The following is a 26055-nucleotide window of genomic DNA, read 5'->3' as shown; positions in this document are numbered from 1 at the left end:
AAATGAAATGTTTAAAATGTGCCACTTTCTGATAATCAGACCTGACAAGTAATAAATGATCTATTGACTGCCCTCAAAGCTTTCAATACATTTGACGCAAACTCCACTCTTCTGTGTGTCTTATTCTCTTTGGGCCACATTCATAAATTTGATTGCACATCTATGTGGTGTGCAAAAATGACCACATTTATGAGTGCATATTTTACCTGGTTATTCACCAAAAGTGCACTAGTAAATGGAGTTACTTACATATAAAACTACACCAGAATGGTGTGATTTGAGGTGTGACTAAGTATCCTCAAAGAGATGGGTTCGAGATATACATACAAGTCGATTTAAACCCACAAATTTCCAAGTGTGTGGGTATCCATAAATTTCTGCAGATATCCCCTGCCCCAAACTCAGAAAGAGATTTACTTCTATTAAGTGGCGGCGCAAATCTGTGCAGGTGCAAGGAAAGGGCCTTCTATCTGGGGATTATGTTTTCCACAAAAAAAGTCAAGTTATCAAGTTCACGTGAAGTTACATATTATATTTTCCTAGTCTGAAGTATTTGCCTTTACATTTTCAAAAGAGTAGTTGTTAGGCATGTGAGTACTCCAGGGAATGTAACAGGTATAGTTATTTTTTGTGCGAATTCCTAGACAGTTGACAATTTGCTCCCAATGTAATGAAGTAACTCTGGAAAGCAAATTTCTGATTTTTTTGTGAATCTGGGTGCTTCTTTTTACAACAACTCATTCTCTCTGGTCTAAGCCTAAACTTATCTCTTAGTGACCTCTTTTCTTTTCAAGCTCCTCAATTCTTAATCCATCTCTTTACTTGCTGCTGTACACTGAAATACTCTCATAGGTATCCACCTCACCCTCAACTTTGACAAAACCACTTTGTTCAGTTATCACTCTCCATTCTTTTTGCTTTCTAATGAAGAGTTAGAGCCTGAACTGATAGAGCCTTACTGATAGATAATCAGTATCACTGAAGTGAAAGAGCAGTTACTGGCTTGGCTGTTCCCTCCTACCACACCAATTGGGTATCTATCACCTCCTTGACCTTAGGCAATGTTATATTCCATATAGGTACTATAATATGGACCTCGGTAACTTCATTACCCTTCACCTATATTCTTCCCTACATTACACTTGTCACAGTTTACAGGGACTGGCCTTTTACCTAGATACTACACTGCATTGAGAACGCGGGTTTTCCCTAGTTCGAAATGTCATACATTATGCATGAGGATTCTTGGAAGCACAGCAGGACTACAATCTCCTGTATAAAATCTATGTACAAAGTTCATGTCCAACGTCATCCTTAGGCCGACCCAGTAACATAGCAAGGTAGGACTCCTGGGGAGAGCTATGGGTACATATACATCACATCTTGCTAAGATAAGACAGAGGAGACCGAGACTTCCCGGCCGACACACTGACCAGAGACGCTGAGTTTCCTGCATGCAGACACTCCAGCTCGCAGTGGTCTAACATCCCTCCTGTTGTGTCCAACTCAAGACCAGGACGGGGTCCCACAGTCTCTCACTTCAGGTAATGGGGTTGACTAAATCCTAGAGGGATTCTTGGTTTAACAGCTACAGACATGCTAGGTACACTTAGGTACATCTAGTTGGGGAAGTATTGTAGGAGTACGCATCTTTTGATCATTTGTTTTGTATACTCAAATGTATTCATGATTATTGTAAGATGGTAGAGCAATATCATCCATTTACCTTTATAGTACTGCTAATCATTTACATCTTATACTGCCTAACGGTTGTTGCAGCTCATCTATTTTACACCAGAATAACAACTGTTCAATAAATTCTTATTGAAAACGCCCAGCCTGTTTATTCTGTGTATCTCTCTGAGCTAGACTAAGTAAGCATGAGTGACTGAGCGAAAAGTAGTGTATTGTTTCCACGGTCTTGAGGGATCAGGGTTGTCATGTTCGTTGGTTGCCAGGAACTATTCTCTCCTTGGTAAGATGAGATTATACTGGCACTGTGAACTAGTTGGTACAAAAGGCCAACATGCCCGTGGGGTTGATCAGAGTTTGTCTGACACCAATCCTACAGTGTATGTTGTCTAAACGGGCAGATCCTGTATCCTTTTTATAGGAACTACACAACAGCAATTTATTACAACTTTAACATTATCTTTTTGAAGAATCCATTTATTTCTATATTGAATTTCAGTGAGCTGGCTCCACTATGTCTCTGGCTCCTTCTCATCCATGTGTTATGTTTGTCATTTTATCTTAGCTCCACAATTAGGCATTTGCTAAAACTTTGTAGGATATATTTTTGTAAACGCTTAGAAGAATCTCAAATAACCAATATGCTTGTGTCATCTTACAAGCATGAGCAATATTCATGTTCCCTAGTCACAAATTGGTAATAAAAACAATAATTCTTTTACTTGCATGAATTTGATTTGAAATTGTTGAACTTTTCAAATCTGATAAATTCCAGGTTCATTCACATATATTCAGCACCTGGAGGTGAAATTATTGGTTTCTCTACATACCCAACTGTGATCTGCAGACAAATATCACAGGCTGTGATTCCTTGCATCCCCCTAGAGTGCCCACAATGGCAAGTTGCTAAGTAACATATACAAAACTAGATGGAATCCTAAACCACAGTCACCAAAGACATGAAAACTATCTTTAACTATAAAGGAGTGATAATTTCATGATGTTCTAGTGTATGCTACTAAGAAGTCAATCCTCCAGAACATTTGTTACCAGAAATTGAAGTTGAGCCTCATTGGCACAGTTCTTAGATGCTTTGGGCTGAGCCAGAAATCCCTTTCAGAAAGGTGTGCACCAATTTGTGAATAGGCATCCGCGTTCAACTTCACAGTCTCACGATTTCTGATGTGAGCATTGAAGACCACCAACCAATGTTGAAATTGTCTTTCCATCAGAAATCAATGGCTCTACTTGATTGCCTGTTGTTTCACTTCAATAGTCTCATTTTCTATCCTTGTATCACCCACATTCTGCACACTTTGATTGAAACACATTTCAGAACGATCCAGGTCCCTTTTTTCATTTCTCTTACCACATTTTCTTTTGTACATCTGATAAGCTGAAAATGCAAAAAAAGGTACGTTAAGCACTGTTTGAGTAACATCTATTTAGGCTGATTTTGAAATAAAAATCTTCTGCGATGCCTCTAGAATACTTCTGGTTTCAAACATGTATTGATCCTGAATAAATTCAGTGAAAGGTATTGTTTGTTATCAAGCAGAAGATCCAACAAACAGAATGTGTTACTGCTTCCTCTATTGAAGTGACATGGTTAAGGCACAAAAAAACCCAAAACCTTAAATTACCAGCTTCCTCATTCCTGTACTGCACTATGATTGATCTCATTATTGACAGCACAAATGTAATCCCCAGTGGCATCACATCTGATGACCCAAAGAACATCACACACCTCATCACATATGCCAACAATTGCATCATGGTAGACCATTGGCTTCAGGTCTCCAATGCCCAACTCTCTCCAATTGTCACCCACTCACTTCATCACACTTTCGCTCCTGCATTCACCCACCCATTTTCACTCATAAAGTCACTCACTTTCTGTCATCCGAAAGGGTATACTCACAAACTTGGTCAGTCTCTAAGCACAGTGAACCATTAAGCCAGATATTCATCTAGTCGATATATTAACTGACTTGTATGCATGACTTTTACACTTTTATGACCTTAATGGTTAAGGTCACTGCCAGGATCCATGGACTTGGCAGCAGGAGGATCCTCAGTTTGGCTGATCTCATTCACTACTCGTTCTCTTGAGTGAGATCACTGTGTTCATCACCGAGTGGCCACTTGCCTGCTAACATGTCCACACACCTACCCTCTCATCTATTCACCTATTCACACTCTCTTTGAACCTCCACAGATTCACCTATTCACTTTCTCTTACTTACATGCTCCTCAAACAAATCAATTGTCTAAGTCCCTTATCAACTCATACCAAGTCCCACCACACATACTTAAAGATAGTGGAATTGAAATGTGATATCCTCTTGATATTGTTGGATAGTGAGTGTCATGGAAAAAAAGAACAACTGGTAACATCGATATACAGTAGAAATAACCAGTAGCCCTCACTATTTTAGTTGTGATCAGAAGGCCACTTTAATAAGGATTTTTGTTCCTTACGAAGCTTCTAAATGAAATTCAAACTGAACTTGAAATAAGATCAAAACGTTTTGCTTAGAAATAATACAAACTTTTAAACATGACAGCACCATATTTAATTTTAGGGTTATGTAGGCAATTTTATTGTTAATAAATAGTTTCAGGCCCTGTCTTCATAACTATCATCCATTAACCTCCAATCACAATGCATTTAATTATCCTTTTATTTTTGCTTATCGTTTTCTTCTCCTCCTTTTTGCCCTCAGCTCTTTGAGCTCATTTCCGTGGGACCTCCTCTTTCCCATCGAGTTCCCTGTTCACCTTGTTCCCAGTCTCTCCACATCACTCAGTTTGGACTTGAGGTGCCCGTTCAAATCTGTGTCTGACTCGTCCCCGTATTAAAAAATCGGGATATTGTTTTACACTTAAGAGCTGTCAGAGCCTCAGGAAACAACACAAATTTGCAAATCAAAGCTAGGGGGAAAAGAAAACATCTTGAGGATTGTGAACCATGTGAAACTGACGATTTTATAAAACCGTCTCTAACCTGTGCAGTAAGGATCGCTGGTGAAAGCCATTTCAGCTTTTTCCCACCCTTATTTTTCTGTCTGAACTTCCACTAGGCATTTGTTGCCTTCATTAATATCCTGAAAAAAATTGCAGAGTCTCCCCTTTCATAATCGCTTCAGTTTCGCCGTCACAATAAGCTCTGCCTGTGCACTCATTTTTACAGTCTTTAAAAATAAATGTATCTCCCAGGGACAATGAACTGTACCTTGGTTTATATACCCAAATAGCTGGTAGTAGTACTTTTTTAGGTCTCGCCTGACCCAGCGCATGCGCTGGTCTGGCGTTTAGGTCTCGCCTGACCCAGCGCATGCGCTGGTCTGGCGAGACTTATTGAGAGGGCTCCAAAAAGTGCTACCAGGCCAGCCTAGAGCTACAGTGCATGTGCGCGGGCGCGCGCGCCACGCTTGACCGCAATTACTTTCCCTTTCGCGGCTGCTTTGATGTTTGATCGCGATCACTTTCGTTTTCATTTACCTCATTTAAATTGAGCTGTCTTTGCTTACCCTAACGATGGGCACCTTCCAGTAAAGGTAATTCCACTTTGAGTAATAACTTGAGTGAATACAATTCTTCATTTAAGTCAACTCTGATCCCTAACCCTTGCCCATCTGCTTACCTTCATTATGCAGTAGAGCCCAGGTCTACCTACTTGATTTTTTACCAGTTTTCTTACTTTATAGGTGCGTGGATTTTAGTCATTCATATCCCCGCCACCTAGACATGTTTCGTGATACCCTTATGTCATGCAGCTCACAGCAGACCCTGCATTTTTTTTTAGGTCTCGCCTGACCCAGCGCATGCGCTGGTCTGGCGAGACATTTTGTGAGGGCTCCAAAAGGTGCTACCAGGCCAGCCTAGAGCTACAGTGCATGAGCGCGGGCGCGCGCCTCGCGCTTTACCGTGATTACTTTCACTTTTGCGGCCTCATGGCCACTTTGATGTTTGATCGCGATCGCGATCACTTTCGCGGCCCCACGGCCGCTTTGATGTTTTCCCTGAGGCTTCAATAGATTGCAGCAGTTAAAACAAGCATTGGCATAGCCAATGCGTCTCGCTTTTGGGACCTTATAAGTGTTTAGTTATGCAACTGTTGCATGGCTAAACACTTATAAGGTCCCAAAGGCGAGACCTATTGGCTATGCCAATGCTTGTTTAGTATGGTACATGCTCAGAGGTTTTATTGCAGTCCAGATCCTCCGTGTGATGCGACTGTACCGTTATCCACATTGTTTATCTCATTGAAGTGGCTGCTTTTATTCTTTAATACTTATTCAATTATGCATTGAACTTTCTTTTCCAATGGTTTATCCTAGAATTAAAAGATCTGATCAGCTCGATGACCACAGAAGCCATGGTTAAAGAAATTGACGACTTGAAAAAGGAGTGTGCCATCCACACGGAGAAAATGAAGAAAATTAAGTCTGCCACTAATCACGCGACTCCTGCAGAGAAAGAAAAGGTATTCAAGCGTAAACATACAAGTATGGGCAGGGCAGTCTTTGCATCTCATCTACTTGTTGAGTTGGCATGCATGAGTCTACATGTATACACATCGCATGTATGTGTAGAAGTAGGAAGAGCATGAGGGGCTGAATGAAATGTCATTTCTGATGAGTATTGCAAATGTGTTTTTTTTTATTTGGAGTTTGAAATGGATTTTATCTCTTACCTGTTAGTTTTCACGGTTTATAGGTCAGTGAATCAAACGGAATATTATGTAGAAGTTTCAACAATAAATACCCTGTAAAGCAAACACTGAAATCATATTTATATACAGTTCATAGCGATTGGAGGTTTGTGCAGCAGGCTTCATAGACTTGAGTGGAGAGGTGAATGTCAATTTGCAGGGTGGTTCTGGTGGTTGTCAATAGGGTCTACGTATTCCAAACCCAGTTCATATTGTGGCTTCCCTGAATGATGTGGCAAGTGGATTAGATATAGTTTCTCCTACTAGAGAAGTTGATATTAGATCTTATAGCCTCGTTTCCAAACCAAAATGACTCCACCGCCCTTCCAACCTTGTGCGCCCTGGAGTAAGAGATCCTCTCCCTTCAGCTCTTTGGTATTGCCAGTCTTGTAATCCCCTAAATCAGAAAGTCTACAAGAACAGTAACAAGCATTGAAAATGCAATATGTCTCGCCTTTGATTAAGTTAAAGCCATTTGTTTTGCTAATGGTATTGTATAGCAAAGCAAATGGCTTTAACTTAATGAAAGGCGAGACATATTGCATTTTTAATGCTTGTCTTTCTTTCGGTCATTTACATTTCTCTGGTCCGTTTCTAAGGTCTTCATCCTTTAATTTTACAATGTTCACCTAGTTTCAGTAGCGGCTGCTACCGAGGAGTAGTGGTGGGCGGGTGGGAGTCAGGGGGGTGTTAAAAAAAAGAAAATCGGGGAAAAATATAAAGAAAAAAGCACTTACCATCCCGCCCGCCAGCTCTCCAGCGTCCTCCCCATCAACGACTGCGACGCACGCAGGAACAGGAAGCACCCAGGCTCCCTCCCCTAAGCCAATCACAATGCTGCAGCGTTGTGATTGGTCTGAGCATCCTGTGTGTCATGTACTTCAGGTAAATCAGTACCTTCTGCTTGTTTAGGAATGCTTGAGTTTTAGAACCAAATGTTTCAATGCTTTTCACAAGAACAGTGATGAGTGAATGAATGACAACGGTAACACAGCCCTGGTGTTCTGATGCTAGTGGTTGGTCTCTAAAGTCTAAGAGTTAAACTGAGGCGACGTATTAACCAACTTACAAAGAGTGCTTATTGTGGGGTAAACAAAGAGAGCGGATGTTCCTCCTTTAGGGTGGAGGATGGTCGCCACGCATGCTGCAAGGGCAGCAACAAAAATAAATTTTTTAGTGTGGTGCACCCACCGTGTCTCGTCTCGGGTACGGAGCCACTCCTGCTACTGATTGGCAGCAGAAATTACTTGCCTAAAGCCAGAAGTGGACATGTCGGACTCACTGGCTGTATTGTGATGGCCGACCAGACATGCGCAATTCAGCCTGCACCAATGTAATAGATATGTGACAGCCGGGTGGACTGCTGGCACGGGCTCCTTGTCTGAGAGGGAGCACTGTGTTGGCCTGCCCCAACCAATCATGGCACTTCTCTTGTGCCGGGAACAGCCTTGAAGCAGGTACAACATTAGTAGGATTTTTTCATTTGCTTTTTGCTTGGGGCTTCTTGGTCTTGTGGGTGCGGGAAGTGGGGTTCCTTCTAGCCAGATGAACCGACGTTGATGATTACTTTTGTGTTTGTTTATTTGGAGTACATGCCACCGCTGAAGGAGAGAGGGCAACATCTAGGCCCATCTGTCATTCGCTCTCTTTGCAGGTGTATTTGTTGGGCTGACCAGGCGGAGCACAGATCCGGTCGGTGTTCGGCTGTGGGTCCCGTTGACCAGTCGCCGGTGTTTAAATTGATGGTTGATGGCCAACGGCCTTTGGCCTGCAGTGGGGGAGTCTGAGATAGGATCTGGTGTTTGGGGACCCCTTCACTGTGGGATTTGTGTATTTCATTGTTGGTGAGCTGCCTCTTGGCAGCTTTCTTTGCACAAGAGCTAATTGTTTGGTATTTGTAACTTTTCATGGTGTTGTGGACTGTTGGGTGAACATCTTGTATGTGTAAGTAAGGGGCAATGGAGTTGTGGTATTCGAAGTGTGTTCCTTGAAAAGAAGAGGAAGAAGACATGCGGTGCAGTTTTACTTTTGAAGGTGCTTTCTTCCGTGTCTGCTCCTGTCTGCTGAGTGATTGTTTGTGTTTGTGTTATCGCCATGGAGGCTGCAGCTTGTGAAATGCATTTATCTTTAGAAGGTGAATTTTAGTTTTTACCATGTATGCACCTCCAGATCTCCATGAGAGCAATGGAACGGTTTCTGACATTTGAAAGTGATAGTTTCACTAATTTGACATGGGAACAGGGCGATTATTAAGTTATTCCTGTTAGCTCTCTGTGAGCCCAGAAACCTTCTGCTCTTGAATCGCATCACCACTTTCAAATGTCACTAGCCGCCACTGACAAGCTAAGGAAGAACACACAGGGAACCTAAAATAATGAAGGTTCAAGCAGATTCTGCTAGAAAGAGAAGCCACTGCCGATAACAGTTCTGTGACAAATGAAGATACTTTAAAAAATATAGGGCCAGATGTACAACCATTGGAATTTGCGACTCCCAAATTGCGACAAATTGCAAGTCGCAATTTGCAAGTCGCAAAATCCAATGTGCAACAGTGTCTCAGACACTGTTTGCGATTTCCAATGGGGTTGCAAATTGCATGCCTCATGAATATTAATGAGGCTGTTGCAATTTGCGACCCCATTGTAAATGACTGGCACTCAAAGGTATGGTGGCCTGCTGGAGTCAGCAGACCACTATGTCTGAGACTGCTTTGTCAATAAAGCAGTTTTTTTTTAATGCAGCCCTTTTTCCTTAAAGGAAAACGGGATGCATTAAAAAAATTAAAATGAAACATTTCAGTTTAATTTTTTAAGGGCAGGCAGTGGTCCCTGGGCCCACTACCTGCTCTTAAAAATATTTGCTCATCCATTCCCAAAGGTGAAGGGGTCCCCTGGGGGCCCTTCCCATTTGCGAGTGGTTTACCACCCTTCTGAGAAGGGTGGTAAAATGCGAGTGTTTTGCGACCGCAATTGCAAAACATTCATACATAGGTTTTAAAGTCGCTATTAGGAAGGGACGCCCTTAGCATACCCCTTCCTAATAGCGAGTCGCTAACCCTATTTTGTGAGTCGCTAATTGATCAGCGACTCGCAAAATAGGGTTGGTACATTGGGCTGTCCTATTTTGCGGTCGCAAAGGGACTGAAATCCCCTTTGCGACCGCATAAAACAGTCCTAACTTCTGGCCCCAAATGTTTGACTATGGTAAACTAATGTGATTCCTCATATGAGCCAAGAGGGAAAAGCGGAGAGTGTGGTAACGCTGACAGCCGTGTAATGGATGCATTGAAGCAGAGTGATAAGCTTTTTTGGAGAGTCTGAGTTAAAGGGAATTTCCACAGTCGAGCCTGGAATAGTAAAGATACCATGAATACATCCTGTAACAGATTCTAAGGCAAAAAAGCAATTCTCTGTTAATGTATTTATTTAAGTGAACAGTATGAGAGCCTCATCAAAGGAGAACCCAAGATCAAGAGACGTACAGATTATGGTAAGAGAAGATCCCAATTCGTTAGGACACTATATGTGAGATTGTTGGGGAGTTCTCAATCCCAACACCTGGACCTGTGTTTTTTCAAAGATAATTTTTAGTTCAACTGCATGGCTTTGGCAGACAGGCAGTCTTGAAAGAGGGTTTGTCAGTTCTGAGTTACCATTCAGCCTGATGATAAGTTAGGTGTTTTACACAACAGAAACATATCCAGAAAACAAGTAAGCTTACAGCTGACCCAGTGAATTTCTTCATATTGCAAATTAACTGCATTTAGCCAAAAAGTACAAAAGTATATGCAAAGTAATATGTATATTTAAATGCTTTTTGTAGTAGGTAATCATACTTAGATAATATAAACATATATAAGAAATAATTGTGTGCTGATTGATGCCATATTAACTGAAAAATAATTCACTAGAATTGAAAGGGCTGTTTTCTACATTGAGCTGTTGTTTTGCACGAGATGTTTTTCTCTTTTGCTGCAATTGCTGTAACTTTCCAGAAGCCTTTCGTTAGTTAGTGAATAGGCATTTATTTTGTGTTAGACAACTGATAGTGAGGTTCTCATCAGGAAGAGCGGGGACAACAGGAACGACGATCCATGGGAAGGACTGTATCTTTTCAAGAACCTGTGTCTATGGCCCATTTTGCAGACATCAGAAATTGGCGAGTTTGCCTATTTCCAAGGGTTTATTGAAATCCTATTGGATGCTGTGAGCGAAGTGAAAACCATGTTACTATCTAATATAATGGGTGTTTAATTAGTGTGTGTCCCTAGAGCAGAGAGGGTCTTCTCTCACTTGCATTTGCTGGAGACCCATCTCTAAATTTCTTGAGATTATATCTCTCATCATGGGAGATTACTTAGCCTATTTTCAGAATTTATTAAAATGTCTGCTGATTTATATCTTAGAATACTTTTACTTTCCAGCTTGATTGTTTTTTTTTTATTGATGTGGAAAGGCTTTATGCCCATGAAATAATTCTCTTACCATAACTCTTTATTGGGTCTCTGAACTGACACCTTATTCTATTTCATTCTAATTTAATTAACATTAGGAACATTTCTTTATGGAACACACTTGCTGTATTATTACAAAATTAACTGTTATGCTGACAAATATTGTATTCTTCCTTACAGTGAAAGATCTTTTGTGTAGATGATTGCTCCTTTTCACTTTTCGTTGTTGACGAACAAAGGTCCATATGACTAGTGGTGGGGGTTATTTAATGATTATCCCAAAGATTAAGATATAAAAAACCCTGCTCTGTCATAGTTGTAGTGGCATTTTTTAGACAAAGGCTGTTGTTGGGAGTTTGACAGTATCAGAGCAGTAGAAAAAATCTTCGTCACAAACAAACCCAGGGCAGCCACTGGAATCTTCAGAGCTTGCAAACTCTGTCAGGATATTGAACCCATCAACAGCATCAGCATAGAAGTTACCATTTTGATGATTGGTCCAAATCAAAATTTTACACTAAGGTTTAAGGCTTCAAGCCAGCTCTTTATCCTTCTTGTAAAGGGCAGGCACACCTGTAGTTCTGAAGGTACCAGCACCCCACAGGGAGGAACAATACCTCCTGCTTATTTTGCTCACCCACCAGAAGGCCGCTGACATTTTCTATTCCTAGTAGCATTATCGACCTGGCACCATCTCAAACATCTATATCTCTGGCTACCCTCCATGTATCCTCTTTGATGCTGCTTTTAACATAATTCATCCATCTCTTCTGACAAATCGTCAACAATTTATAGGCACCATCCAAAATCCGCCATTCAGATGACATCTTTCCTTTCCCTTCACATAATATTGAACTATCTGTAGCTCAGTACCGATTCCTGAAAGAGCTTTGAAGGTGTACATATCTTTTTTGATCAAGCTAGGTACAGAAGATAAATTATCACTGATCATTGATGTACTCATGCTGCTGGACACATGGGGGCCTATTAGTATGGCGATCCACCCGCCATAAAACTCCACCCGCATGCCAATTACCCCTGCGATATCAGTATGGCGGGAGGTACCGAAGAGTTGACCGGGCAGTAAAGGGTTGAATATGGTGGCGGTGTCTGATATACACCGCCGTCCATATTAAAATGCATGCGGGAAACATCCTTTCCGTGGCGGCAATGAGGCATGCAGATTTGGCTGTTGGGGGCCCGTCGCGGGCCCTCAGGGTGTTGGGGGGTTGGAGGGGGCACATGGGGGTACCTGTGGTACCCCCCCTGATTTGCATGAACAACATGGCAGGCGCGTTGCCTGCCACGTTGTGAATGGAAATGCACAAGTGCCTTTTTTGCATTGCGGCGGGTGCTGTTGACAGCACCGCCCGCCGCAATGCAAAAAATGCGGAATGCGCCAGCCAGTGTGGCAGGCGCATCCAAATAGCACATGCGGGACCGCTGCTGATATAGTGGGTGGTCCCATTTCCCGATGCTAATCAGCCCCTTGGTATTTTCTGTTGCTGTGTTTTTTCTGACCTACAATTGACATGAGTAATGCCCCGCTGAGCAGTTTGTGATTTATGGAACCACTGCTAACCAGATCCATGGATGACTTCTCTGAGGAATACTTTGGGATTATAATTTTGCATAATTTGCATAATTTTCCTCAAATTAAAATAGTGATAACTAATTTTGGAACAAACCCCAATATACAGATTTTTAACTGTGGTGGCTGGCGATTTTCTGAATCTTAATTGAAGAAAGGATTGCTTATTTCTCTCAGGCTAAGAGGACATTAATTTAAGTGTGGAGTAAATTTAGCCTGGAGAAACCTTTGCAAAAGCAAACTATTTGTCTTTGTCGTAAGGGATTATAAACTTGTTGACTTCATTCTCAAACTTTATTTCTCTTTTGGTGATTGTTGAACCTGTTGTGTAATGTATCTTATTGAGGCTTATGTTAAGCACTGCCTCACATTAATAAAACCAGAAGTATGATTTCTGCTCTTGTGGTAAATAAAATAAATATTACCGGACTGAATTTCATGCGGAATCTTAAATTAAAGTAAAATAGCTCAAAATAACGAGAGGCAGAATCCGTGGTATAAGAGGTTTCTAATGGGCTTTATTCCATTCAAAATGGCCGACTCGAGTCGCGGCCCTCAGGTTCCGTCACCACGAAGGTTCAGGAAGTGAAGTACAATAATTTATTTACAGACATGTATTTTTATAATAAGTACATTACAATGAAACGAATGTAGAAGGCGTAACATTTGATAAGAAAAATGACGTGACAGTGACATAATCGAAACTAGGCGTAATAAGGAATAAAAGAAACATGATTGGTTAGAATTATCAGACATAGGTGGATCTATAAGATAATACTTGGCATAGATGCGCGCGCGGCAGCATGACGTGTAATTGACGTGCAACTAGGGGGTGAAGGGGACTTGACATTTAGCTCTACATGTGGAGACGAGAAGTCTGGGGTCAAGTCATCCTAATCCCAAATCATATCTAACATCCTATGTTTAAAGAACTATGTTATCCACAAGGAAGAAACTCTCGGACAGAATCTATTCTATACTGACTGTGTGCGTGTACAAGCGTCTAAGTGTCTATATGAGATGCGAGGGATAGAAAACTTTCCATGGCAACAGGGCTATGAATCACTTGCAGGAGGACGGAAAGACTGAGTCCTTTGCTTGTGAGCTAAAGGAAATGTTTACCTAAATCACTGGACAGGAATGCATCGGCTGGAGAGCAAAATAGATAATTCGAAGGTGAAATACAACTTCTTGGCAGACAGGCGAAAACTGGCCGAGGCAGGCACCGTTAGCTGCACAGGGAGTAGGACAAAGTTCATGGATACAGATGCGAGCTCAAGCTGAAGCTGTCAGAGACAGAGAGCAGGGAAAGGCTTTGAGGACAGAATCGGGCCTACTCGCCTGAACTGTAAAAATGGAGTAACTTAGCCATATAAAGTCGGTGGCCTTTCATACTAAGGAATCGAATATCCAGCCCATTGATGGCGGATCTGACAGAGAACATGTTGACAGTAGACACACATATGTTTGCGTCTTAGAAACTGGAACTGGAGAGAACATACATGTACTTGTAACATGCATATAGAACCGTTGGGGTCCAAGATAGGGGACATAACTGACCAGGGAAATCCACTTTTCCACATTCCCTCCTTGTCCCCTTACTTGCCCATCAAGAAACATTAATCTTCATCATTCCATTGATTTGCTCATGGAGCATCATTTCTTCTTCTTTCTTCTTCCGGGATCTTGAGCGAAAACCTTGATGTGGAATACACGATGTGGCACACAGACCACAAATCGCTGGTCCACATTGCAGGCATAGACAACAACTGAAGAGCATAAGAAGGCCAATACCTAGGAAGGATAGAACTCTCCATCCCCAGGCTGATATCACACTCCAAAACCACCCGGACCACGTCCAAGTGCCTGGATTCTCGTGTATCTGGCTTACAATCTTATGAAGGCGTGTTATAGCTTTATATACAGATGGCGAATTTTCTGGTATGAATATACAGCAGCTGGATCCGATGACCCTACAAGCTCCGCCCCTATCGGCCAGGATGACGTCAAGGACAAGACGATTCTGGAGAACAACAATTCTCATCACTGATTGTTCCTCTGTCAGATTGCCTAGGGCGGCTATAGTCTCGTTTACTACAGCTTCAAGAGTCTTGGTGAGTCTGCGTATCAGCTTACTATTTGATATAGTACCTATATAGGGAAAGATACCTTTATTGAAATCTACATACTTGTCCCATGATGTCTCAGTATAATCGTCAACTGGGAGATCTCTTTGCTCTCTATTGTGTACTAAATGAACATTTCGATAATAATCAGGGGGAGCTAGGAAAACAGGTGGCAAAAGGAATGCTATGTAACAGGTACCATCCCAATCTAGAGGCAGACGCATATATGCAGTCTGACCACATATGAAGTAGGAATGGCGAGAAGCTCTAAATGAAGATTTGCCTTGATCACTATATTCTACTGTAGTAACGCATTGGCTATGGCCCATATGTATGGAACCAACTTTTCTTACACATAATTCACCCTTAACTGGAAATACTGACATAGTGGGCAGAATTAGTTCAACTTCGGATTTGACATTCAAAATCATAAGATTAGGTGTAAAATTACCTAATTTATACACTTCATTTTCTAGATCAGTTCCTGTTCTACTGGGGTGACCCTCCTTATTAGGGTGACAGACTTTGAATAAAACTAGATTCAGATTTCCCCATATCCAATGTTGTTGATAAACTGCTGTGTCTGGGTCTATGGAATTTAATAAACTAAACCATGCTCCACAGGAGCCATTGTGTGTGAATGGATGTGGAAAGAAAGGCAGAACTCCTTTGTTATTCTGATAGGGAGGGAGTCGGCCACACACCCAACAATTGGTCGCATTACTAGTCTGATGGGAATGATGTAACATACTAATGAATGTGTTATTGCGCAGCGCAAGTCTATAAGATAATTCATGTGGCGGTAGGTCACTAAAAGAATGTTCATCAGTTATATTGAAAACACGTTTAGAAACAGGATGATATATGTGCAAAATCATACTCGTAATAATTACTAAAATACTCAATAAAAACAAAATTAATAATGTCACAATACAGTGGTTACGCAGTAATTTACAATAAGCATGTCGTTTCATTATGATTCTGGACTCTACATGATTCAGACCTAAGGGATACATGTCGGGACAGATTCAACCGCTTCACCTTGGAGAGGACTTAAACAATCAAATCGTCCGACAGTTTAGATCTGGACCTGAGTTTCTGTTTATAGCACTGAGAGTCATTCAGTTCAACAAAAGGAAGTTTTGAATCAGTCTGTGAGGGAGTGCAGGGCACAGTGTCTATATCTGAAGGTAGTCCATGAAATTTTTTTATATGGGTGGAATGCACCCATCCTTTCCGTCCTTCGATCTTCACAGCTGTTCTGGTCGTCAGCAGGACCTGCTTAGGCAACTTCCACCTAGGATCCAATTGGCTTTTCCTATCAAAATTCCGAACCAGGACAAAGTCCCCGGGGACCACGTCATGGGGTTTCGCCTCAGTGTTGTCGGGAAAGGCTGCAGCTACCTGTGAACGAGAAGATTGTAGTGCAGACATCAAGGAAGCCAGGTAATCTGTCAGCATATTACAGTCAACATCAGTTATTTTACGTGGTATAGGCGTCCCCCACATATTCGGCGGTCTACCAAAGATCACCTCATACGGGGATAGCCCTGTTCTAGAGTGTGCTACCATTCTCATGTAAAAGAGTGCAACTGGTAATGCTACTATCCAGTCGACACCTTTCTCTCTACATATTTTGGACAGTCTGATTTTCAGTGTCTGGTTATGTCTTTCTACGAGACCTGCTGCTTCGGGGTGTCGGACACAGTGGAATTTCCACTGATATCCCAACAAGAGTGAGACATGTTTCATTAATTCGGATGAGAAAGGCTGACCGTTATCTGAATATACAACACGTGGTAAACCGTACCGTGGGAAGAATTCTCGAACTAGCTGCTTGGCAGTAGTCGGGGCAGTGTAATCTGATACGGGATACGCCTCTGTCCAACGGGAGAGAGCGCAGACAACTACAAGGACATATTTGAATCCTCGACAACGTTCCATCTGAATATAATCCATCTGGAGGACTTCAAAAGGATGGTCAGGAGGCTGAAATCCACCCTGCTCTACGGGAACACTCTTTCCTGGATTAAACTGACAACATATCATACAGGTACGAACTTTTTGTTTAGCTGCTGCTCGTAAATGTTTGTTGAACCAAATGTGCTGAATGCTGTCTAGCATAGCCTTCTCTCCTAAATGTGCTGGACTGTGAACTGTAGCTATAATGGCTTGAACCATGGAATCGGGGAGGAACCATACAGATTTCTCCTTCGTCATCCATCCTTGATCTGTCTGGATCCCTCCTAGTTCAGTCCATTTCTTTATTTCTTCTGCTGTGGCATGTGTCTGTATGTCAATTACGTCAAGTGTGGGATCCTTAATTGCCATACACTGTGTTGGTGTCTGAACTATTGGCTTTGTCATGTCTAATGTGCGATTCTGAGCAGTCTGTTTAGCTGTTCTGTCAGCTAAATCATTGCCTTGAGAAATGGTATCAGTAACCTTCGTGTGTGCTTTGCATTTCATAATCGATATTGCAGTCGGTAAATGAATCGCGTCTAACAGAGCATGAATGAGGGACCCGTGTTGAATATGTGTTCCATGAGAAGTTAAATAACCCCTCTCCCGCCAAAGCACTCCGAAGTCATGTACGACTCCAAATGCATAACGTGAATCAGTATATATGTTGACTTTCTTGTCCGTGGCTTGAATACAGGCTTGTGTTAGAGCAACAAGTTCTGCTGCTTGGGCTGACAGAATATCTATACAATGTGTCTCAATAACTTCAGTGTCTGTTGTGACTGCATACGCGGCCACTAAATCTCCTTTACTTGTTCTCATGCATGATCCGTCTACATACAACGTCAGGTCTGGATCTAACAATGGAACGTCTGTCAAGTCTTGTCTAGGTTTCGTCTTTATTTCAATGATTTCAACACAATCATGAGCTAGTGGGTCTGTTCCAATTACAGGTAATAGTGTAGCAGGATTCAATGTATTACACCGTCGGATCTCTATGTGTGGTTGAAACAATGTCAGTTCATAACCAGTAAGTCTTGCTATGGTCAAGTGTTGTGTTTGCGTTCGGTTCACAAGAACCTCTACTGCATGTGGTACTTGTACTGTCAATGGGTGTCCTAATACTATGGCATCGCTTTGTCTGATTGCTAAAGCTGTCGCTGCCACTGATTTCAGGCATGCAGGCAAAGCCTGAGCTACGGGATCTAATGTACTGGAAAAATAAGCACATGGCTTGCGTGATCCTGCTTGATCCTGAGTGAGTACTGATAAGGCAGTACCTTCGCGTTCTGTAACAAAGAGTGTAAAAGGTTTGCTATAACATGGTGTTGCTAAAACTGGTGCTTGACATAGAGCTTTCTTTAAGCTCTCAAAAGCTAGTGTGTGTTCCTGAGTCCAAGGGAGGACAGTCGACGTGGCTGCCTCCTGTGTGGTTAACTGAATGAGTGGCTTCGCTAGAAATGCGTATTGGGGAATCCACTGTCTACAGTATGAAGTGAGGCCTATAAAAGCCCGCACCTCCTTTTGTGTCTGCGGTATTGGCATGTTTGCAATTAACTGAATGCGATCAGGTGTAAGCTGCCTTCCCTCCTTGGACAGCGAGTGACCAAGATAAATAACTCGCTGAACACAGAATTGCAGCTTAGAAGGGGACACCTTGTGCCCCTTGTCGGCTAGGAAATGTAAAACTGTCAGAGAAGCTTTTTCACATTCTGGCTCGCTTCTCGCGGTGATCAGCAGATCATCGACATATTGAAGCAGTGCAGTATTGACTGGCATGTGGATACTGTCAAGTTCTCGTTTCAGTGCTTGGCTGTAGATGCTGGGGCTTTCTGTAAATCCTTGGGGAGCGCGTGAGAATTTAAAGCTGCGCCCATTTAAACTGAATCCGAACAAGTATTGGCTTTCCGGATCTATTGGGACGCTGAAAAAGGCATTCTTGAGATCAATTACAGTAAAGAATGTTGCTTCGGAATCAATTGCTGTCAACAATGATGATATATCAGGGACCACAGGGAATTGTGGTACAATACACTTGTTTAGTTCACGCAAATCAATAACCAATCGGTACACTGGGGGAGCAGTAGGATCAGTTCGTTTAAGAATCGGAATTATCGGTGAATTACATACATTGGAGTCTGTTTCTACAACTACTCCCTGGGCAATTAGCTCATCAATGATTTTCAACAAAGCCACTACAGCATCATGCGGTAACTTGTATTGTCGCATTCGTGGTAATACCACTCCTGCTTTCAATGTAACTCAATAGGGTGTAATGTTCATGCAGCCAACATCAGTAGGGCCTTGTGCCCATAGATGCGCTGGTAAGTTCTGTAGTCGGGAATCCATGTCTCTAGACACATAGTGACCTTTAAAGTCACGCAAAAACAACCTTACTCCTTCCGGAGAACAACATATTATGGCTCCTAGTGCTTTCAGAGTTTTAATTCCTAACAAATTTTCTGGGCATGATTTAGTAAGCAATAAATCTGTAGTTCGTGTCAAAGGTCCTATCGTAAGTGGTAGAGGCTGTGATACTTCATTAACAATAGGTTTTCCTGAAAAACCAAGGGAAACATTTTTAGAGCCTGAGAGGGGTGCCCCTGGAACTTCACTACGTTTTATGGTTGTTCGACTTGCCCCTGTATCGAGTAAGAATTTTCTATCTTGACCTAATAATTCACTATGTACATAAGGTCCTTCTTGATCTACCGGAATCTCGATAAGCGGTAAGTCAACTTCCCTCTCTAGGCTGGTTCATGCGTAACGCTGATACTCAGGGTATTCATACTGTGCAGTCTGATACATTTGTTGTGTTGTGGTTTGTGTGGCAGTAGTAGGCAACGGTGGTGCAGCTGGCACAAACTGTATGGGTTGCTGTGAGGCTGGCATAGACTGTTGCTGAACTGGCACGGACTGTCCATGCTGCATAGCTCCTTGTTCATTCTGATCTTGTCTAACTAATCGTGGTCTCTCTTTTGCAATACCTGTAGCTATATTTCGTTTCAGGACTTGACAATCATGTACATAATGGCCTAGTTGTTTACAGTAATTGCAGGTTCCTTTTACAGGAACTGCAGAATCACCAGAATGTGTCACACCCTTTTTGTGACCATCTGCTGGTACTGTCTGAGAAACTAGCATTTTCATTTTTGTATCCTTCATGCGTCTATGCTCGTGTTCTTGTTCATCCCTAATTCTATTGTGATGATACTGTAACATTTGTAGCATTTGCGACGGAGTGTTACTTTGCCAGGTACTCTCGAATTTCAATATTCTATTCTTCACTGGAGGCAATGCATTTTCCACTAATTTTGTCACAAATAAATGTGGATATGAGTCACTACTTGCTTTTATACCACTATTTATACCAAAACATTTTTCAAATCGAGCATAATAATCGCTTGTGTCTTCATCTTGCTTTTGTTTACAGGCTGTGATTGCACCCCAATCTTCCTTCTTTGTAGTTAATAAACGTGGCAGTACCTGTACTAGTAAACCTGGTAATAGTTTAACTTTATCCCCGAGCCCTGAACCTGCGGCTCGGCCCCTTTCTTCCTCTGCTAATGCTGTCCAGTCTATCTTTTGGTCTCCCACTTCCCACTCTTTTTCTTTCAGTTTTTCATATATGCCAGCAGGCAAAAGCACTTTTAATATTGTCATAATATCAGGAAAGGTGTACTCTCCCATCAGTAACATGTCTTTAATTTCTCGGTGGAAACCCGCTGGGTCTTTGTCATGACTAGGTACTACTTTCTTCATTTCTAATAATTCCATTTTTGATATAGGTGTGTAAACAAATACACGGTGAAACTCATTGTCTTCGCCTTTTATTGGGTGCACTTCTCGTAGAGGATTTTGTCTATCCATGTAGTACGGTGCTCTTTCTCTGGGGGCCAGGGAGAGAGAATCTGGACTTACAAAAAGAACGTACTGTTTACGTGACACTAATATCTCTTTAATTAGCTTGTTACTAGAACCTCTCCATCTGTACGTAAGTAGTTCCGTTAATATATCAGGTAAAGGACCAGGATCAGCATGTTGGCTCTTATATAATATGAGGAGTTGCTGAATCATATAGATTCCAGCTAAACGTTGTTCATCTGTACTGAGGTTGAGAAACGTGTGTGCTACGGTCTCATCACCGTATTTTTCAGGACTAACAATCCAGTGAACGGCTGACCTGGCTAATTCTTGCTCATCCATGGAATCGAGGAGGTGGTAACCTCTTCGTTCTCGTAGTATTTTATCTGCGGCTTGAAACGAATGTTCAGGAGACTTCAGATTTATTACAGGCGTCGGATACGTTCTGCTATTATTTGGACATACAGAATGCATGGGATCAGAAAAACATCTAGTATTTTCACAAGATCTTCCTCTGCCTACATAGGCTATGGTCTCTGACTGTCTTGCAGAATTCCCTGCTTCGGACACTTCATCTTGCTCAAACTCGTCTGTTCCCAATCTCTCTTCATGAATACGCTCTATTTCTTTACGTATTTTTCGGCACATGGCTATTATACAATTTTGCTTATCGTGTCTCCCTTCTGATATATTCTGACTCCATCTTGTAAGAATAAGCATTGCATTCCGGTCTACCCCCGGACGATCTTGATTTCTGATCACACAGTTTATGAGGAAACGTAACAGTTCCCCCTGTATCTCTACTTTCTGGAATTCCATAGCTCTGTTAATACATCCTGGATCTCGTCCTGTTTGAACAAAATGATATATGTTATCTAGATGCGTAGCCATCCCTGGTAACCTTGCTAAATACTCTGCGGCTCGTCTGATACGTAATGATGCCAGGACCATTTCGTCCTCTTTACCAACCACCGGGTCATATCTACAATTTACAAGAAGTTCCTTAAGCGTACGTTCATTTACGAACTTAGGTGTGCGTGAATGTGCTGACTCTTGAAAGACAAGTTTATTTATTCTAGGTGGCGTAAAAATACTGCTAGCACCTCCCGTGGCCCCATCTGGGGCGTCGGGTGTGAAAGGGTTCGTCGAACGTGATACAGCAACTATGGGTGTCGATACCCCTGTAGAGTCGACTGCGGAAACAGATGCGGAAACAGATGTGCTTGCCGATGCTTGTATCGGGACTTGCTGTTGCACGGGGACAGATACCTGATCCTGACGTTGAATCCCTCCGCCAGACGGTCTATGTGGTGTGGCGTTAGCATACTCGGGGGCTGCATCGTCTAGATATGAGGAAAGAAAAACATCTTCTGCGGTTCTGGGATGCCCCTTTGGATGTACCTTAATTGGAAATAATGGGGGTGGCAAGTCTTTTGGCACCTCCGTAACAGCCTTAGGTAGTCCTTCGGCTAGAAGGGGATACATACCATTCATAAGAGCATTTCTTTGTCTATTTACTTGTTCTGATTTCACTCGGATACCTTCCTCAATTAATAGATTTTCTTGAACTTTATTTGAACTTTCTTTACTCCTCTCTTCTTGTCTACGTGCTTTTTCTGTTCGTCTATGAGATTCTTTACGCCATAACTCAACGGCGTCTTTCTGTGACTGTCTGACCTTTCTTTTCCATAACTCTTCCTCCACTTTCATGATGCACTCTGCATCCCAGGTTCCCGCTATGGGCCACCTTTGACTTTCCGGTAATCCTTTGGTATAATCTACCCATAGATCAAGAAACAATATGGCATCTAAGCCATGTTTATGGTACATGAAATGTCCTGGAGTGTCTCTAGGAGGAATAGGAACTGCTTCTTCAAGCACCCCTTTTCTGGTGGTAATCTGTCTTAACTTCGAGAAGAGCGGCATATTGACAACTGATCTGATACTTACTCTTGAACTTACTTAATACGAGAAACACAATAATGAACAGTGAACAATAAACAGTCATTCATACCACAATATGCAAGACATTTTCTGAATACTTTAAACATTAAACATTAAACATTATAACAATGATCGACAATGATGACAGTCTGCCTAACTAATCACCACGCTGAATTCTTGACAATAACTGAATACTTCGGAATACTTGATATACTGCTAAACAGTACATATACACTGCTAAACAGTGCAGACCGGATTTGTGTACCCAAATCCGTCTTGACCGGCACAACCTATGTGCGCGTCAACACGCCTCCTCGGCGATGGTACTCACCGAGTAGCTCCTTGAAACGGAAGGCCTCAGAGAATGGACAGGACTCGATAACTGCGGACATCGGACCCTCTGGACGTCGGAATTTCGGAAAACCTGGTGGGCCTCTGTATACCTCGGATCTTGCTCTCTCAGCTAGGCTCTGGTCGGGATACTTCGCACTTCTCACCGCCTCGTCTGGGTTGATCGCAGCCTCAGTCGCCCCCGCTTGACCGGAGGGAGCTTACAGGAAGTCCTGCTGGTACGCGTTTATGGTCCGTCCAGCTGTGGCAGGAGACCGGGCCTGCAACGCACCGCCGGCGCGTGAGATGAGAAAGTGTCCCTGTTCGGGCGCCATTATGTGGTAAATAAAATAAATATTACCGGACTGAATTTCATGCGGAATCTTAAATTAAAGTAAAATAGCTCAAAATAACGAGAGGCAGAATCCGTGGTATAAGAGGTTTCTAATGGGCTTTATTCCATTCAAAATGGCCGACTCGAGTCGCGGCCCTCAGGTTCCGTCACCACGAAGGTTCAGGAAGTGAAGTACAATAATTTATTTACAGACATGTATTTTTATAATAAGTACATTACAATGAAACGAATGTAGAAGGCGTAACATTTGATAAGAAAAATGACGTGACAGTGACATAATCGAAACTAGGCGTAATAAGGAATAAAAGAAACATGATTGGTTAGAATTATCAGACATAGGTGGATCTATAAGATAATACTTGGCATAGATGCGCGCGCGGCAGCATGACGTGTAATTGACGTGCAACTAGGGGGTGAAGGGGACTTGACATTTAGCTCTACATGTGGAGACGAGAAGTCTGGGGTCAAGTCATCCTAATCCCAAATCATATCTAACATCCTATGTTTAAAGAACTATGTTATCCACAAGGAAGAAACTCTCGGACAGAATCTATTCTATACTGACTGTGTGCGTGTACAAGCGTCTAAGTGTCTATATGAGATGCGAGGGATAGAAAACTTTCCATGGCAACAGGGCTATGAATCACTTGCAGGAGGACGGAAAGACTGAGTCCTTTGCTTGTGAGCTAAAGGAAATGTTTACCTAAATCACTGGACAGGAATGCATCGGCTGGAGAGCAAAATAGATAATTCGAAGGTGAAATACAACTTCTTGGCAGACAGGCGAAAACTGGCCGAGGCAGGCACCGTTAGCTGCACAGGGAGTAGGACAAAGTTCATGGATACAGATGCGAGCTCAAGCTGAAGCTGTCAGAGACAGAGAGCAGGGAAAGGCTTTGAGGACAGAATCGGGCCTACTCGCCTGAACTGTAAAAATGGAGTAACTTAGCCATATAAAGTCGGTGGCCTTTCATACTAAGGAATCGAATATCCAGCCCATTGATGGCGGATCTGACAGAGAACATGTTGACAGTAGACACACATATGTTTGCGTCTTAGAAACTGGAACTGGAGAGAACATACATGTACTTGTAACATGCATATAGAACCGTTGGGGTCCAAGATAGGGGACATAACTGACCAGGGAAATCCACTTTTCCACACTCTAGAACACGGTAGCATTGTCACTGTTCAAATGCTTTATCGTCACAGAGTTTTGATCTATTCTTCTGCTTCCGGAGAAAAGTGAATACTTGGCTGAAAGTCTTTGAGAGGCTACCCGACCAATATTATGTAGCTAATGATTGACGCAAAATAGAATTTATATTTTTATAATTAGATGTCATATTTTCAGCATAGTCACTATTTACAAAGAGGAACAGCATCTTTAGTGGGGTTTATGAAATGTGAGGGAGTCCTACAGAAGGGATCCACACAGCTTCAAAATCCATGAGCCCTGGGAAGGGACCCAAAACCTTTAATGGTTATCATTGGTATGAAATTAATTTCTTGGAAACAGTGAACACAAAGATCCAAGCTCTTTAAATGTAAGGCAACTTTCTCAATGGGTAATATTATTAAGAAGGCAGGTAAAGGGCTTCAGCTCTGTAAATGTTTTGTATGGGAACTATAATGAAGTCATACCTCGTAATATTCAATGGCACTTAATGATGAATAACTATTAACTGTATAATAATTATTTGCATGCTGTCACAGGGAATGACTTTAACTCACAAAATACTGGCTTCAACATATACATACATGGAAGGATGGTAGGAGAAAAAAGAACCATGCTGTATGTAGTGTCTGGGACCATGAATATTAAACCATAAAAAAACTACTGGCTCCGATAAGAAAATTAATGTTGATGGGAAGGGAGGAGGTCACTGGGAGGCTGAAAATGGAGCACCTTAGCACATCAAACTGAAGGCCATATTAGTTAAAGACACTAAGATTCAGGTGATGGATAAGCAACAATCTTATAGGATAAGAAGCAATCCCAAACCGTATTATGTGTGTTTGTATTGCAAAATAATAGGTTGTATGGCTCAGCCTTTTAAACCAAAAGTACAGAATAGGTCTGCTTTTATTATGCTTTTTGTTAGTTTGTTGATTTTAATGAACGTGAAAGTCCCCAAGTTGAATTTTAAGACCCACAACCTCTAACTCAGTATTGTGTGCTTAGAAAACTGATGTGCAATAGCACTGGCATTGTAGGCACGTAAACATACTTATCTAATGTGAGAGTCAATACAATTATATTTTGGGAGTACATAGTACAGAATTTGTGCACAATTCAAGCCGAAAACAGGTTTAAAAATTACCTGCCTAATGTAAATGTCTCTCTGTTGCCATAGAGAACAAAGGGGCAGATGTAAGAATATCTGGTCATAAATTGCGACCAGTATTTTTTGCAACCATCAAACATTTTTAAGAATCAGCCTATTTAACAATAAGCTGAAAAATAACAATTCGAATCATAGTGAGACTTAATCTGACCTACCTCATGAATATTAATGAGACAGGTTGCACATTGCGACTCACTGCAATTGGAGGTCATCACAGGGATGGTGGCTGCTGAAGCCATCTTCCCACCATGTCTGTGATTGCTTTTAAATAAAAAAAAATTGTAACTGCAGCACATTTTCAGTTAAGAAATTCAGGATCCATTAAAAAAAAGTCCTTTCCTTGAACTCTTAAGAGTTGGCAGTGTTACCCTGGTCCCTATTACACATCAATGTGCTGCAAATGGATTACGTTTTCTAAACATTGATACGTAAGATACTGACTCTATTTAGAAAGGGTGAACACAACACGCCCCTCCCAGATAACCAAATTGGTATTGATTCCGAATTCCATTTTAAATTTTGAAAAAACATTTTTGACCCCTAAAATGGGATTATTGCTTAGCAAAAAGCATTTTATCAGTCACAAATGCTTAATTGGAACATTTGCAACCATGTTTAGTGCATCTGACCCATAATGTCTGACAATTTCTTCCCTAAATAAAATAGAGGTGCT

The 26055-nt window shown here is 41.8% G+C and overlaps 1 protein-coding gene across 1 annotated transcript in view; it reads right to left on the bottom strand.

Moving 5' to 3' along the window:
- Positions 1-999: 999 nt before the first annotated feature.
- SLC10A6 (solute carrier family 10 member 6) overlaps positions 1000-26055 on the bottom strand; it is a 321326-nt gene continuing 296270 nt past the window's right edge. Inside the window, exon 6 of the mRNA XM_085640859.1 lies at positions 1000-3088. Coding sequence (XP_085496985.1) covers positions 2937-3088 — 152 coding nt within the window. The 3' untranslated portion in view covers positions 1000-2936. The remainder of the gene's footprint in view (positions 3089-26055) is intronic.

Source organism: Triturus cristatus, chromosome 2_1, assembly GCF_964204655.1.
Source record: "Triturus cristatus chromosome 2_1, aTriCri1.1, whole genome shotgun sequence".
Taxonomy (NCBI): Eukaryota; Metazoa; Chordata; class Amphibia; order Caudata; family Salamandridae; genus Triturus; species Triturus cristatus.
Note: the sequence above shows the minus strand (reverse complement) of the source record. Positions and strands in the feature narration are given on the sequence as shown.